Source organism: Macaca nemestrina, chromosome 4 (assembly GCF_043159975.1).
Source record: "Macaca nemestrina isolate mMacNem1 chromosome 4, mMacNem.hap1, whole genome shotgun sequence".
NCBI classification, from domain to species: Eukaryota; Metazoa; Chordata; class Mammalia; order Primates; family Cercopithecidae; genus Macaca; species Macaca nemestrina.
In genome coordinates this window covers 31,379,286-31,396,290 of record NC_092128.1, presented here as the reverse complement: position 1 = coordinate 31,396,290, position 17,005 = coordinate 31,379,286, and the positions used below count along the sequence as shown (strand labels likewise).

Below are 17,005 nucleotides of genomic sequence, written 5' to 3'. Positions count from 1 at the left end.
AGTGGGGTGAGAGGCTGCCCTCACAGTCACAATGCTCCCGGGTCACAGAGGTGCTGGGCCCCAGGCCAGCCTCTGCCTGGGAAGTTCTCTCTGGGAACATCTGGTGGGTACTACAGGCCCTATGGCCTGTGGAACCTCACTACGGGGGGGAGGGCTGGGCCGGACGGAGTCATCACCTGTGGTGTCGGCCCCATGGATGAGATGGAGTGGATACACAGACATCCCAAGGCTGAGGACCTAAGGGTTGGGCTCATCAGCTGGGCAGGAACTTACCTCACCTTTGAGGCATGCAAGAATACAGTCACTGCAACTGCGAAGAGTTTGGGCAGGAGACAGGTGACAAAGCAAACCTATACTGGAACCAGTTTTCTGAGTGGCCAAGCTGTCTGTGTGTGTGTATGTGTGTATGCACTTGCCTGTATATGAAAGTGGGATGTACTCTCAACCTAATCACTTTCCTAGGTTCTGCCATTGCCAGCCCTGAGACTTTTCTACTCCAGGCTTTTGTTCACAGACCCCATTGCCCCATCTCCCACCTCTCAACTTATTCCACAAAAGGAAGCCTCAGCCTTGCCCTCGCTGCCTTGTCCTGCTCTAACTGTCCCCTATTCCCCATCCCAGCACAGTGTGGTTGTGTCATAAAGAAGAGAAGTGGAGAGCCCAGGTGGGAAAGCAGAATTGTGGGCATCCAGGGGAAGTTGGACCAGTGGAGTTATTGCAAAGCCTATGTTTCTGTTCTGGTTGTGGTTTGAGAAAGGGGAACTCCAGAAGCCCTAGCAGTGTTGGTCTTCATTCTAGAGAGGAATGTAGGCACCTCTGGGATGGGTGCCAGAGTGAGGCAGGGGAGAAGTTCTTCCTTTTATAACAAGGTTGATCACAGCTGAACCAGGCAGTTGCATCTGAACTGTTCGTGCTCCCATCTTCATCCCTGGAGCCAGGGCCTGCCTATAAGAGCTTTTGCTTCTGTCTTGCTATGCTGGAAGGCAACCTTTGGGGATGGAGTTATTGGCTAAGGGTGCTCTCTGTGGACAACAGTGAGGAAGAAAAAAGTAAGACTTATACCAAAGCATTTCTTTAAAAATTAGATATTGAAGAGCGGGATTAAGAAAGGAGGGAAGTTTACCTTCTGTTAGCTGAAGGAGGTGGACGTCAAGAACTTATCTTTGGATCTTGCCATCTGGCTGCAGGGGTGGAAGGGCCCAGAGATCTTTTGATGAGGGGAGATTGGGAAAGTGGAAGAGCTGACAGCAAGGAGACACCAGGGCTGATGTGGAAGGGCAGGTGGTTGGTGCTGATGAAGGTGCCAGGATGATGCCAGCCATGACAGTTGCAGGGCTCCTTGGTCTGGTAACTTGGTGACACTGATTTCCCTCCTCTCCCTCCTGATGCCTCCAGACCTGGGAGATCCTGGTGAGCAATGAGCATGAGACACAGGCCGTGGTACGACTAAAGAGTGTGCAGGGCCTCTACCTGCTGTGTGAGTGTGATGGCACTATGTGTTATGGCCGCCCAAGGACCAGCCACCATGGGTGCTTTCTATTGCGTTTCCACCGGAACAGCAAGTGGACCCTCCAGTGCCTAATTTCTGGTCGTTATCTGGAGTCCAATGGCAAGGACGTGTTTTGCACTTCCCGGGTCCTCTCAGCTTACCACATGTGGACCCCCCGACCAGCCCTCCATGTCCACGTGATCCTCTACAGCCCCATCCACCGCTGCTATGCCCGGGCTGACCCCACTATGGGCCGCATCTGGGTGGATGCAGCAGTTCCCTGCCTGGAGGAGTGTGGCTTCCTGTTGCATTTTCGAGATGGATGCTACCACCTGGAGACCTCTACACACCACTTTTTGTCCCATGTAGACCGGCTGTTCTCCCAACCCTCATCACAGACAGCTTTTCACATGCAAGTGCGGCCTGGAGGGCTTGTGGCACTGTGTGATGGAGAAGGAGGCATGTTATATCCACAGGGCACGCATCTGCTCTTGGGCCTGGGTTGCAACCCCGTGAGGGGTGAGGAGTGGTTCATCCTACAGCACTGCCCAACCTGGGTGAGACTCAGGTCAAAGACTCGGCGGTTCATTTCAGTCATCTACGGTAAGTGCTGGGCCCAACACAGCGATGGAGAGAGGAAGGGCTGGCTGTTGAAAAGAGGAAAATGTGTTTGGGATCAGCATAGATTTTTGAGTCTGCTAATAAGGAAGATCCTGGGGTCCCAAGGGGATCTTTTGTGCCGTCGAGAAGGACAGAAAAGCATGGGTATGGGATTTAGGGGAAAGTTGCCTGGGTCTTGTGCAGACCTACCATGGTCCAACAGAAAGTGATGAAGGTTGAGAAGGGAAAAAGGAGGGACAGAAGCCCTGGTCATAAAACATGGAGAAGGGGCCAAGACTGAGGGTGAGGCTTTTACTGACATGCGCTTCTTCTGCAGATGATGAGGTGCGTGCTGCTTCTGAGCGCTTAACCCCAATGTCCTTGTTCCAGTTTGAATGTGACAGTGAGAGCCCCACTGTGCAGCTTCGTTCAGCCAATGGCTACTACCTAGCCCAGGTGAGACCTTGGCTTCCTGAGCAAGAGAAACCTTAAGCTCTGAGCTCTCCCTGCCTAGACTTCCTTCTTTTTCAAGGCAAATGGTGAGAGGATGATGTGGGCTGTGGAGGCACGTGTCGATAAACATTCATTTTCACCCAATGGGGCCTCCTTTTTTAAAAAAAAAAAAAATCAACTGTATTAAGGTATAATTTGCGTGTATGTAAATTATATAATACACATATGTATAAATTATGTATATTGTATACAAATATGCATATTATGTATGTTTTATAAATAAAATGCACCTATTAAGTGTAAAATTCAGTAAGTTTTGACAAATGTATCCATCCATGCAACCATGCCATAAGCATATCACAAGTGAGAGAATATTTTCAACGCCACAGAATTGCCTCTTGTTTCTTTGCAGTTTCCCTCCACCCTTGCCCTCCCTCTCCCAGCTACCACTGATCTGTGTTCTGTCTCTGTGAATTAGATTTGCCTACCTACTTTAGCATTTCTGATAAATGGAAACATACAGTATGTATGGTACATATGTTTCTTCTGCTTGGCACAATGTTTTTAAGATTCGTTCATAATGTTCGTGTATCAGTAGTTCATTCCTTTTTATTGCCGAATGGTATTCTATAATGCTGCTCATAAATGTGATTTGTTTATCTATTCACTTGTTGATGAACACTTGGGTTGTTTCTAGTCTGGGCTATTAGGAATAAAGTTGCTATAAGCATTCATGTACAAGTCTTTTTGTGAACATACATTTTCATTTATCTTGGGTAAATATGTAGGAGTGGAATTACTAGGTTGTATAATAGATATGTGCTTAACTTTATAAGAAAATGTCAGTTTTCTAAAGTGACTATACTATTTTACATTCTTGTCAATAATGTGTGAGGGTTCTAAGAATTCCATATCCTCACCAACAGTAAAGCCGGCTTTTGGATTATCTATCTTTTCTATTTTAGCCACTCTAGTGGGTGCGTAATTTATGGATTTAATTCATATTTACCTTATAATTAGTAAGGTTTAGAATTTTTTTTTTTTTTTGAGACAAAGTCTCACTCTGTCACCTGGACTGGAGTGCAATGGCTCAGTCTCAGCTCACCACAAGTTCCACCTCCCGGGTTCAAGAGATTCTTCTACCTCAACCTCCCGAGTAGCTGGGACTACAAGCATGCACAACCGTGCCCGGCTAATTTTTTGTATTTTTAGTAGAGATGGGGTTTCACTACGTTGGCCAGGCTGGTCTCGAACTCCTGACCTCATGATCTGCCCACCTCAGCCTCCCAAAGTGCTGGGATAACAGGTATGAGCCACCGTGCCCATTTTCATGTGCTCATTGGCCATTTGTACATCTTCTCTGCAACGTATCTGTTCAGATCCTTTGCTATTTGTTACTGGGTTGTTTGTCTTATTAATGAGTTGTAAGAGTTCTTTATGTATTCTAAATCCAAGTCCTTTGCCAAATATATGTATTGCAAAAGTTTTCTCCCAACCTGGGGCTTGCCTTTTTATTTGTTTAATGGTTCTTTTGAGAAGCAAGTTTTTAATTTCAGTGAAGTTCAGTTTATCAGTTTTTTAAAATGGTTACTGCTTTTCTTGTCCCAAGAAACCATTGCCTACCCCAAACTTGCAAAGAACTTCTCTTATGTATTCTTCTAGATGTTTCATAGTGTACCTTTCACTTTTATGCCTATGATCTACTTCAAAATGATTTTGGAGTCAAGACTGAGGTTTATTTCTCTCCCTGTGATATCCTGACCTAGTTTTTATGCTGTGCTCTGGGAGACAGCACAGACTGGGGGAACGGGGAGAGCTGAGGCCACAGTACATCTTCCAAAAGGATTCTCATCAACTCTGGGAGCATGAAAAAGGCTGATAGGTGGGATGTGGGAAAGAGAGTCTAGGAATAAAACTGGTTTTATTCCTAGAAAGCTGAGATTGTCGGTCCTTACTCCTCATCTCTGTTCCTGACATTCTTTCCAGAGGCGCCACAGGGCAGTGACGGCTGATGGGCACCCCCTGGAGTCTGACACGTTCTTCCGAATGCACTGGAACTGTGGCAGGATCATCCTGCAGTCCTGCAGGGGGCGCTTCCTGGGCATTGCACCCAATGGCCTGCTGATGGCCAATGCTACCCTTCCAGGTGAGTGGAGCAGCCTTCCTGCCAGATGATTCCAAGTCAGGGAGAACTTTAGAGGGAGGTGGAATATGATGGTTAAAAAGAACACTGAAGGCCGGGTGTGGTGGCTCACGCTTGTAATCCCAGCACTATGGGAGGCTGAGGTGGGTGGATCACAAGGTTAGAAGTTTGAGACCAGCCTGACCAACATGGTGAAACCCCATCTCTACTGAAAATACAAAAACTAGCCAGACGTGGTGGTGCATACCTGTAACCCCAGCTACTCAGGAGGCTGAGGCAGGAGAATCGCTTGAACCTGGGAGGTGGAGGTTGCAGTGAGCCAAGATCGTGTCACTGCACTCCAGCCTGGGCAACAGAGTGAGACTCCATCTCAAAAAAGGAAAAAAACAAAAACAAAAAAATAAAACACTAGAGTCGGGGTCAGAAGATTTGGGTCTGTACTCATTCAGTCACTGAATTTTTGTCATCACTTGAGCAAAGCACCTCCTTGAGCCTCAGTTTTGTCGTCTATAAAAATGGACATTTCATTGTCTACAATTCTGCGGCCTCACAGAATTGTTGTGAGGATTAAACACATCAACACACCTCAAAGGAAGGAAGAATATTAAAGCTTCTTGGGTTTCGCATGTGCTAGGTGCTCTCACAAGCATTTCACAAGCACCTAGTGTAAGATCTGACACATAGTAGGTGTTCATTCAGTGTTAAAATATTGACCACACCCTTCTGCAATTAGTGTCCCCCACTCCTGCTTCCACTTGGGAAAAACACCTAAAGGCAGCCCATCCAGATAATCCTTCCTATTTCTTTCAGGCCCAAATGAGGAATTTGGGATTTTATTTGCCAATCGCCCCTTCCTTGTATTGCGAGGTCGTTATGGCTATGTGGGCTCCTCATCAGGCCATGACCTCATACAGTGCAACCAGGATCAGCCCGACCGCATTCACCTACTACCCTGCCGACAGGGTATCTACCACTTCCAGGGTGAGTGGCTCCTCTTGCCCGCCTGAGAGTTCACAGTCTAGTCCCTGCCTTAGCCCCAGCTCAGACTTCAGGGCCTGCCACCCAGGGCCTCTCATTATAAAAGGAAAAACAGGCCGGGCACAGTGGCTCACGCCTGTAATCCCAGCACTTTGGGAGGCCGAGGCGGGTGGATCATGAGGTCAGGAGATCGAGACCATCCTGGCTAACACTCTGAAACCCCATCTCTACTAAAAATACAAAAAACTAGCCGGGTGTGGTGGTGGGCGCCTGTAGTGCCAGCTACTCGGGAGGCTGAGGCAGGAGGAATGGCACAGGCGGAGTTTGCAGTGAGCCGAGATTGCGCCACTGTACTCCAGCCTGGGCATAAAGCGAGAATCCATCTCAAAAAAAAAAAAAAAAAAAAAAAAGGAAAAACAGGATCTCTGTTTGTTTTCACACTTCAAAGCCCCAGGTGGGTTGGCAGAACAGACAGCAGTGGAATCCCTATTGGCCTTCCTGCATTTCCGTAGAAGGACCTGCCAATGCAGGCAGGATGGGGCAGCCAGGGGAGGGTGGCATGCCTCCACAAAGCCCCTCCAAGGCTAGATTGCTGGAGGACTCCCCTATGAATGGCCTACCAACCTGAGCTCTTCCTTCTCCAGCACAGGGGGGATCCTTCTGGTCAATAACATCCTTTGGTACCTTTCGCCCTTGGGGCAAGTTTGCCCTCAACTTCTGTATCGAGCTTCAGGGGAGCAACTTACTCACCGTACTGGCCCCCAATGGCTTCTACATGCGAGCCGACCAAAGCGGCACCCTGTTGGCAGACAGCGAAGACATTACCAAAGAGTGTATCTGGGAATTTTAGGTAAGGGAGAAGAAGAGGTAAGGGGCTAGGGGAGCAGAAGCCATGGGGCAAGAGGAGATGGGAGATGGGTGGGGAGGCATATGATGGGAAGACCAAAATGCACTCCCAGGCTGACGTCTGTCCCATAATTTGATCAACTCCAGACATTTATTCCAAATCTGTGCCATTTCTTGAGAGCTTATAAACCTGGGTTTGCTAGAGAGGGGAGACAGTTTCCCACTGCTATGCCACACTGACTCGTGGGCTTGCAAGCATGCCTGGAGGGGACAGGGTAAGGTATTCTTGTACATCTCTATCTTCATTAAGATGCAGAATTTCACTCTATTTTTAGGGAAAATGGACGACTTTGATCATATATGTAGGTAAAAAAAAAGATGTGCTTTCTATCCTTTGCACTTTCTATCCCTACCTCTTGGACCCCTGGAGTTCTTGAATATTTGTCCTCAGCTCCGACCCTTCTCCTGACCTCTAATGTCATGTCTCTCCAACCTCCTGATAGACAGTTGACTTGACTTCATCCTGACAGTTCCTAAAAATCAACATAGTTGATATCAGCCTGCTCATCTTCCCTTCCTAAGGTGATCCTGTTTTCCTGCCTTTCCCAGGACCATCTTGGGCATTTCCTCCTCCCAAATGCTCAGGCTCAAGAGCTCAGCACCATCTCTCTACCCTTTCTTTCACTTCCTTCATCAAGCCCTGCAAATTCTTGGCTACTTCTTTAACAATGCCTCTTGCATGCTTGCTCCTTCTTAATTATCATTGCCACCGCTTGGCTCCAGGCTTTTCTCCAGAAGCACTGCTTCTACGGCTCCCCCGAAGCCTACGGCTCCTCCTGCTGCCAGATCCATCCATCCAATCTCATCTCTAACATCCAATCTCATTTGCACTCTGTTTGCTTTTATAACATGCTGCTTCCCTTCCATCATTCCCTTTTCACACTCTTCAGGGCACCTTGTTGCTCTTAGTCCTGTCCCTTCCTAATGGACCTCACTTTCCTGACTTATTGTGCAAAGTGCTTTGTTTTTGACATCATGCAGACCTGGAATCAAGAGCTTCTTCCTGTAAGTTAACTTCACATATATCTAGGGTGGATCCCTCATCAAGAATGGGATAAATCACTTTATTCTCTTTCCTCCCACAGGATCTTACCCAGTATTCTAAAAGCCAGAGATCAGCAAATGACTAACTTGATTGCTGACCATTTATATTTCCTCTTTCCTCTCCAGGTCAATGGGATGTCACCTACCAAAATCCAAATCCTCCAAGAAAAACTACTACACTAAATGGAACAGGAACCCCAGAGTCAAGATCCAAGAGAAGAATATCTGTTACAACTCTTCCTACCCAGTTTAGCAAAACACCTGTTTTATGCAACAATACATCACAACAGGCCACCCCCAAGATCCTTGTGTGCATCTGACTCAGTATAGAGTAGGGGTCTGGATGAGGGTTGAAACAGAGGCCCCAGGCTGCTCTAAGTTCTATCCAGGAGAGACCAAATGGCAAGCAGTTCTTCCACTGATCCTCCCTGTCCCTGTCCAGAACTGCTAGACTTTTTCCAGTGAACCCGTGAGCAGCCAGCATTGCCCTGAAGGGTTTAGAATCCAGTTATGACTTTAAATATCTTTTTGGTTTATAAAAAAGGAAAGATTGTTAATCCTGTGGGCACAGGATAATGGTAATAACACCTTATGCCTGTATAGGCCGCTTTACCTCCTCCTACCACGATTTATCCAACTTAGCCCACCCATCATTACCTTTTTCCCAGTGAAGTGGGTACTACCTCCATCACTTCTTACTTTTTTTTTTTGAGACAAATTCTTGCTCAGTCGCCCAGGCTGGAGTGCAGTGGCAGTGGCATGATCTTGGCCCACTGCAACCTCCGCCTCCTGGGGTCCAGCAATTCTCCTGCCTCAGTCTCCCAAGTAGCTGGGATTACAGGCGCCTGCCACCACATCCAGCTACTTTTCTTGGTTGTATTTTTAGTAGAGACAGGGTTTCGTCATGTTGGCCAACCTGGTCTCGAACTCTTGACCTCAGGTGATCCACCCGCCTCGGCCTCCCAAAGTCCTGGGATTATAGGCATGAGCCACCACACCCGGCAGACTTCTTACCTTTCGCAGATAGCAAAAGTTATTTGCCCAGGGTCTCATGACTAATCACAACACAGCTAGACTTCTGACTCAAATCTAACTCTAATGTCCACCATTCTTTCAATCAAAGCAGGATTTCCAAAATGTCTGTCATTCTTACACTGTCTTTGTGATTTTGGCATTCATCTACCTACCATCTGCCCTATTAATGTTCTTATTGACATAGACTCTTAAATACATTTATTTAGAAAGGAATATTTTTTCACTATCATAAAATGGAAAACCAGAATCACTTACCTTAAGTGGAAAATGAGTATAAAAATAAATACAAGTATACCTCAGAGATATTGTGGGTTCAGTTCCAGACCACTGTGATAAAACAAATATGGCAATAAAACAAGTCACACAAATTTTTTGGTTTCCCCAGACATGTAAAAATTATGCTTACACTATACTGTAGTCTATTAAGTATGTAATAGCATTATGTCTTAAAAACAATGTACATACCTTAATTTTAAAATATTTTATTGCTAAAAAATACTAATGATCATCCGGGCGCAGTGGCTCATGCCTGTAATCCTAACGTTAGGCATTAGGGAGACCTAGGCAGGCAGATCACTTAAGGTCAGGAGTTCAAAACCAGCCTGGCCAACATGGTTGAAATCCCGTCTCTACTAAAAATACAAAAAATTAGCTGGGTGTGGTGGCAGATGCCTGTAACCCCAGCTACTTGGGAGGCTGAGGCAAGAGAATCACTTGAACCCAGGAGGCAGAGGTTGCAGTGAGCTAAGATGGTGCCATTACACTCCAACCTGGGCAAAAGAGCGATACTCCATCTCAAAAAAAAAAAAAAGGCTAATGATCATTTGAACCTTCAGTGAGTCATAATCTTTTTGCCAGTGGAGGATCTTGCCTTTATGTTGATGGTTGCTGACTGATCAAGGTGGTGGTTGCTGAAGGTTGGGGTAGCTGTGGTGATTTCGTAAAATACGACAATAAAGTTTGCTGCATTGATTGATTCTTTCTTTCACGGAAGATTTCTCTGTAGCATGTGATGCTGTTTGATAGCATTTGGCCCACAGCAGAACTTCTTTAAAAATCGGAATAAATCCTCTCAAACCTTGTTGCTGTTTTATCAATTAAGTTTATGTAATGTTCTAAATCTTCCATTGTCGTTTCAGCAATGTTCACAGCATCTTCACCAGGAGTAGATTCCATCTCAAGAAACCACTTTCTGGCCAGGCGTGGTGGCTCACACCTGTAATCCTCACACTTTGGGAGTCCGAGGTGGGTGGATCACGAGGTCAGGAGATCCAGACCATCCTGGCGAACACGGTGAAACCCTGTGTCTACTAAAAATACAAAAAATTAGCCAGGCATGGTGGTGGGCGCCTGTAGTCCCAGCTACCCAGGAGGCTGAGGCAGGAGAATAGTGTGAACCCAGGAGACGGAGCTTGCAGTGAGCCGGGATAGCACCACTGCACTCCAGCCTGGATGACAGAGCAAGACTCTGCCTCAAAAAACAAAAAACAAAAAACAAAAAGCAAAAAAACACTTTCTTTGTTCATCCATAAGAAACAACAACTTACCGGTTCAAGTTTTATCACAAGATTATAGCAATTCAGTCTCATCTTCAGGCTCCACTTCTAATTCTAGTTCTCTTGCTGTTTCACCACATCTCCAGTGATTTCCTCCAATGAAGTGCTGAATTCTTCAAAGTCATCCGTAAGGGTTGGAATAAACTTCTTCCAAAATCCTGTTACTATTAACATTTTGACCTTCTCCCATGAATCATGAATGTTCTTAATGGGCATCTAGAGTGATGAATCCATTTCAGAAGGTTTTCAATTTACTTTGCTTGGATCCATCAGAGGAATCACTAATATAAGGCAGGTATAACTGTATAAAATGTATTTCTTAAATAATAAGACTTGAAAGTCAAAATTACTCCTTGATCTGCAGGCTGCAGGATGGATGTTAGGACAGCAGGCATGAAAACAACATTAGTCTCCTTATATATTGCCATCAGAGCTCTTGGGTGACCTCTCAATTAAGGCATTGTCAATGAGCAGTAATATTTTAAAATAAATTTTTTTTTCTGAGAAGTAGATCTCAATAGCTGGCTTAAAATATTCCGTAAACCACACTGTGAACAGATGTGCTGTCAGCCAAGCTTTGCTGTTCCATTTACAGAGCACAGGCAGAGTAGATTTAGCATTATTCTGCAGGGCCCTAGGATGTTCAGAATGATAAATGAGCCCTGGCTTCCACTTAAAGTCACCAGCTGCAGTGGCCCCTCACAAGAGAGTCAACAGCTGTCTGTTGAAACTTTGAAACAAGCATTGACTTCTGTGTAGTTGTAAAAGTTCAGATGGCATCCTCTAATAGAAGCCTGTTTTATCTATATTGAAATCTGTTGTTTCGTATGGCCACCTTCATCAGTGATCTTAGCTGGATCTTCTGGCTCTTGCTGCAGCTTCTATAATATATCAACATTGGCTGCTTCACTTTGCACTTTTATGTTATGGAGATGGCTTCTTCCCTTAAGCCTCATGAGCCAACCTCTGTTAGCTTCAAACTTTTCTTCTGCAGCTTCCTCACTTCTCTCAGCTTCATAGAATTGAAGAGAGTTTAGGGCCTTGCTCTGGATTAGACTTTGGCTTAAGAGAGTGTTGTGGTTGGTTTGATCTATCCAGGCCACTAAAACTTTCTCCTGTCAGCAATAACGCTATTTCACTTTCTTATCATTTGTGTGTTCACTGGAGTAGCCCTTTTAATTTCCTTGAAGAACTTTTCTTTTGCATTCACAATTTGCTAATAACTGTTTGGCAAAGGAGGCCTCGCTTTCCACCTATCTTAGCTCTCAGCAGGTCTTCCTCACTAAGCTTCATCATTTGTAGATTTTGCTTTAAAGGGAGAGATGTGTGGCTGTCCTTTCTTGAACACTAAGAGGGAATTGTGGGGTTATTCATTGGCCTAATTTCAATATTGTTGTCTTAGGGATTAGGAAGGCCCGAGGAGAGGGAGGGAGAAGTGGGAAGGACCAGTCCCTGGAGCAGTCAGAACACACATCACATTTATCAGTTAAGCTCACCATTTTATTTTATTTTATTTTATTATTTTAGGCAAAGTCTCGCTCTGTCACCCAGACTGGAGTATAGTGGTGCAATCTCAGCTCACTGCAACCTCCACCTCCTGGGTTCAAGGGATTCTCCTGCCTCAGCCTCCCAAGTAGCTGGGATTATAGGCACGTGCCGACACACCCAGCTAATTTTTGTATTTTTAGTAGAGATGGGGTTTCACCATGTTGGCCAGGTTGGTCTCAAACTCCTGACCTCAGGTGATCCACCTGCCTCAGCCTCCCAAAGTACTAGGTTACAGGCGTGAACCACCAAGCCCAGCCAAGTTCACCATTTTATATGGATGTGAGTTGTGGCGCCCCAAAACAATTACAATAGTAACATCGAAGATCATTAATCACAGATTACCATAACAGATAACAATGAAAAAGTTTGAAATACTGCAAGAATTACCAAATTACCAAAATGTGACATGGAGACACAAAGTGAGCACATGCTCTTAGGAAAGTGGTACCAACAGACTTGCCTCAAACCTTCAATTTGTTTAACAAAATATAAAAATAAAAAAGCAGTATCTGTGAAATGCACTAAAGGAAAGTCAAAGTGCACTAAAATGAGGTGCACTTGTGTAATGAAAATAAAGTGATGATACCAAATCCTAGTTAAACTTTTCTTCCCTGCCCAAGGCTCAGAGCCTGAGGTTCCTTTTCCCTTTACCCTTTACTAATAAAAGAGATGAAGAACTTTTTTATTTTTATTTTTTTTGACTCCACCCAGGCTGGAGTGCTGTGGCACGATCTGGGCTCACTACAACCTTCGCCTCCCAGGTTCAAGCAATTCTTCTGCCTCAGCCTCCCACATAGCTGGGACCACAGGCTCCGGCCACCATGCCCAGCTAATTTTTGTATTTTTAGTAGAGATGGGGTTTCACCATGTTGGCCAGGCTGGTCTCAAATTCCTGACCTCAAGTGATCAGCCCACCTCGCCTCCCAAAGTGTTGGGATTACAGGTATGAGCCACCACGCCCGGCCAACAACTGTTAAAGTGACACCAAAGACTAGGACCAAAGTGAAACTTTCTCCTTGATACAATCAGAATTGAAAGGGGGTTGAAAAGGGAATAATTTTCTCACTTCTGACTCAATATTATTTGAATCAACATACACACGCCTCCTGAAGTGTTCTTAAATACCAACAGTGCTGCCTATTCCCCACTTTGGAAAATTTGCCCCATACCATAATGAATGTCTGATTTTTAAATCTGTTGACAACAGAAGGCTGAAACTGGAACATGAGAGAGATTCAGTTTGGATAGAGGAAAATGATTTTATCTTTTGTAATTATATCACCCCTCAAGAGATATAAAAGAATTTTTTTTAAATTTCAGTCCAGTAATAGGTGAGGTAAGTGAAAAGTAGAACACTGGAGTTCAGGGCATTTCCTTTCCTAGAAAGCATTAAGAATAGGCCACTTGCTGGATGCAGTGGCTCACGCCTTTAATCCTTGGGAGGCCAAGGCAGGAGGATCACTAGAGCCCAGGAGTTAAAGACCAGCCTGGGCAACACAGGGAGACTTTGTCTCTACAAAAAACAAAACAATTAGCCGGGCATGGTGGTGTGCTCCTATACTCCCAGCTACTTGGGAGGCTGAGACAGAAGGATTGCTTGAGCCCGGAGGTTGAGGCTGCAGTGAACTGAGGTTGTACCACTGCACTCCAGCCTGGGCAACAGAGAAATAACCTGTTTCAAAAAAAAAAAAAAAAAAAGATAGTGCTCTATTAACCTTGAAATTTCATATCCACATATGTGCGGTGGGATACACTCTTCAGAGCGATAGGACCTTGGAGGTCATTTAATGCCGAATCTCTCCCTCAGCATTCTAATCCCCCCAGCTACCTGCAGGGGATGTGTTCTAAGACTTCCAGCATATACCTGAAACCACAGGTAGTACCATATCATACATACACTCTTTCTTCCTATACATACACACCTAAAGTTTAATTTGTAAATTAGGCACAGTAAGAAGTAAACAATAACTAATAATAAAATAGAATGATTATCACAAATGCCACTATCACTACTCTTGCACTTTGGGGCCATTATTAAGTAAAATAAGGGTTACATGAACACAAGCACTGCAATGCCAAGACAATTATCTGATAATCAAGACTGCCACTGACTAGTGAGCAGGTAGCACAGACAACATGGAGATACAAGACTTCTCAAGCTACTCAGAATGACATGCAACTTAAAATCAATGGGTTGCTTATTTCTGGAATTTTCTATTTAATATCTTCAGACTGCAGTTAATCACAAGTAACTGAAACCCAAAAAGCAAAACCATGGATAAAGGGGGGAATACTGTACACACTCAGATGCATGGGCACACACACACACACACACACACACACACAATCTTATGCCCTGTTCCCCACATGGCCAACTGTCACAGGATACTTCAGGTGTTGCTTTTCTGTCTGGAAACCTCTGTGGCTGGTGGTGCCTTTGCCTGAGTTTTGCTCAGGCTGCTGGGCTCATTCCACAAACTCGGCGTGGCAGGCTGCACTCAGCTTGTACTACTGTCCTGGATCCCACACCTGCCCAGAGTGAGCCAGGAGTGGAGCAGTGAGGGTTATGTGAACAAGTGGGGGGTGTAGCCACTGTGCACAGTCAGACATCCTGGCTGTGGGGGGCAGGCAGCTCCAGGTGCTGGTACAGATGCCGGCTCTGTGCAAGGCTTCAGCAGGACCACAAGCAGCATCCACTGCAGGTGCTGGAGAATGCAGTGGTGCCTGGAAGCTTGGAGATGCCAGGAACTGCAGGGCCCCAAAGAGGGTATCACAGCCCTGGCCTGGGGAGCCCCTAGGTCTGGGGTCCCTGAAGGGCCACAGCTCTTCTCTCTTTCTCATCACCCACAACATGGTGAGAGTGTGTGTGTGAGTGTTTCAGTTCTGTTTGTGTTACAGCTCTTTCAGTCCCACCATTTGGTGGATCTGGAGTTTTTGTCCCATGTCCAGGAAGAATGAGGTATGTGGACAACTGGAGGGTAAGCAAGGTAGAGAGGAGCTTCACTGAGCAACAGAACAGCTCCTTTCCAGAACAGGAAGTAGGTAGCTCCTTTCTGCTGGCAGGTCATTCCAAATAGTTGAGGACACCTGAAATGGGTAGCTCCTTCCCATAGCTGGTAGTCCCGATGTCTGTGTGACTCTGGCTGAGTCTTGGGGTTTTTATGGGCTCAGAAGAGAGGAGTGTGTGCTGACTGGTCCATAGGTGGCCATGGGTAGGTCTGGAAAAAGCACCATCCGATTGGCCAAAGGGTCATCAGTGAAGTCCTCACTCTGGGCCTCCTACTTCACCCAGAACTGGCAGCCTGGCCCCCAGGCTTCAGGCCATTCCTGGCTTAAAAGTGGGGTTTCACTGGGGACTTGCCCCTTTCCATCTAGGAAACTGCCTGCCTCCCACTATCAACATGCTATCCATGGCACCCAGGCTGTTTGTCCTAAGGGGTGCCTGCAGGCCCACACCAAGATGCCCTCGGTCCCCTCCCTCTGGCCTTTCTCCTGCACTTGTTGGCACCCAAAGTCTGGAGGGGGCCAAGGTGGTAGGGGGGCTGGTGTGTCTCTGTACCACCCAGAGCATGCACACACCCAGCCAGGTCGTGACAGCACCCAGGTGCAGCCACAACTTTACTCCACACCCGAGTGGGCTCTGGGGGCAAGGAGAAGACAGGGAGTAGGAACAGGCACTTCTGAGCCTGTGGGGCAGGGGCTTCCTGGGCCCCTGAGAATGCAGGGATGCCTGGGTTTGGATCTATGGCTAGGCAGCTGCAGCTGTGTCCAGGAGCACTGGGCTCCCACCCTGCCAACTTTGTTGGGGGCATGGCTCCTGCCTGTTCCGGGTTCCCGCTGTCCCTGCAGAGTGCACAACCCCAGCCGTGCTTCCCCCTCTGAAGCCAGCATCTTCACAGCAGTGACTCAAGATGGGCTGCCACTACCATCACAACCATGAGGCCTGAGTTGAGACAGCTCCTTCAGTGACCGATGTCGGTCCTGTCGTTGAAGTGAATGAATGCTTGTTCTCAGACTGCACTGTGCAGATTGTCAACCTCATCTCTTTCTGTTCTGCCTAGCAGGACCTCCAGCTGGAAAGTAGAGAAGGCAAGACAGGGGCAGGATGTGCTCTATTACCCTCAAAATTTCATTCTAGAGCTGTGCAGTCCCATAGAACTTTCTGCAATGACTGAAATGCTCTATAGTCTTTACAAGCCACATGTAACTATTGGGCATTTGGAAAGTGGCTAGTGTGAGTGAAGAACTGCATTGTTTTTCTTCTTCTTCTTCTTCTTCTTTTTAATGTGAATTACATTTAAATAGCCACATGTGGTTGGTGGCTACTTATTTAACAGCACAGCTCAGAACAGCACAGCTCAGCACAGCACGGTATTTGATAATGAAGAGGCCTCTTGAATGACATCTTCTGGATCAGTACCTATCCCAGATAGAAGTAAACAACACCCCCCCACCTCCACCAGCATTGCACCATCATTATCCATTCCCTGCTTTTCAAAAGGGAAAGAACTTGGAAGGATAAGCCTATCCTCCTTTCGAATATCCCATTCTTCACCTCCTTTCCCCCATATTCCTCTGTTTCTCCACATCCTGAGACTTCTCAGGAAGGGCCTAGACCTTTATTTGAAGGGACAGAATTGAGAATATTTAGAACTCACTGCCCAAAGAACGAAGCAAACATGCCCCTGGAGCATGTATAAATGAAGCACATATAAATGGAAAGCAAAATATGAAAAATGGCATTTCACTCTGCTTGCTGCTATGACAAAAATACATATGCAATTAGGGAATGAATGTCTATTTTCTTAGATTAAGGAGTTACAGTAAATTTTCTTAGATGCGGATATAATATTGTGATTATGTAAGACAAGTTTCTTGTTTTTTGGGGATGCATGCTGGAAGATTTAGGAATAAAATGCCATGATATAATATCAGTGTGTGTGTGTGTGTGCACACACACACTTGTGCATATACGTAGACATACGAGCCCCCAAACACCAAGATAGATACATACATAATACACATATAGATACATACATAATAGAGTAGATAAATTGACGCATTGACAAATACATTGTTTAGATACATATATAGCCTACACACATACATACATACATGCATAGATTGGAGGATAAGATACGTAGATGTAAATAAATGATAGGGCAAACTGTCTATAATTGTTAAATATTAGAGTGGGCATAGGGGTGCTCACAGGGAAAACATGATGGACAACAGAACTACTGCTAATAAAAA

At 45.7% G+C, this 17,005-nt stretch overlaps 1 protein-coding gene across 3 annotated transcripts; it reads left to right on the top strand.

Moving 5' to 3' along the window:
* Nucleotides 1–81: 81 nt before the first annotated feature.
* On the top strand, nt 82–8,336 carry LOC105474750 (fascin actin-bundling protein 3). Of its 3 annotated transcripts, none has more exons than XM_011729587.3 (7): nt 82–336; nt 1,396–2,092; nt 2,427–2,545; nt 4,529–4,688; nt 5,496–5,666; nt 6,313–6,513; nt 7,740–8,335. In XM_011729587.3, exons 1-7 carry the CDS (start codon nt 193–195, stop codon nt 7,931–7,933), a joined length of 1,686 nt encoding a protein of 561 aa, XP_011727889.2. In that variant the 5' UTR covers nt 82–192; the 3' UTR covers nt 7,934–8,335. The 3 variants fall into 3 exon arrangements, with proteins under 3 accessions (XP_011727889.2, XP_011727897.2, XP_070950645.1); XM_011729595.2 differs by having other exon boundaries at nt 83–336; nt 6,308–6,513; nt 7,740–7,914; XM_071094544.1 differs by lacking the exon at nt 82–336 and adding an exon at nt 874–1,049 and having other exon boundaries at nt 7,740–8,336.
* Nucleotides 8,337–17,005: the final 8,669 nt, after the last annotated feature.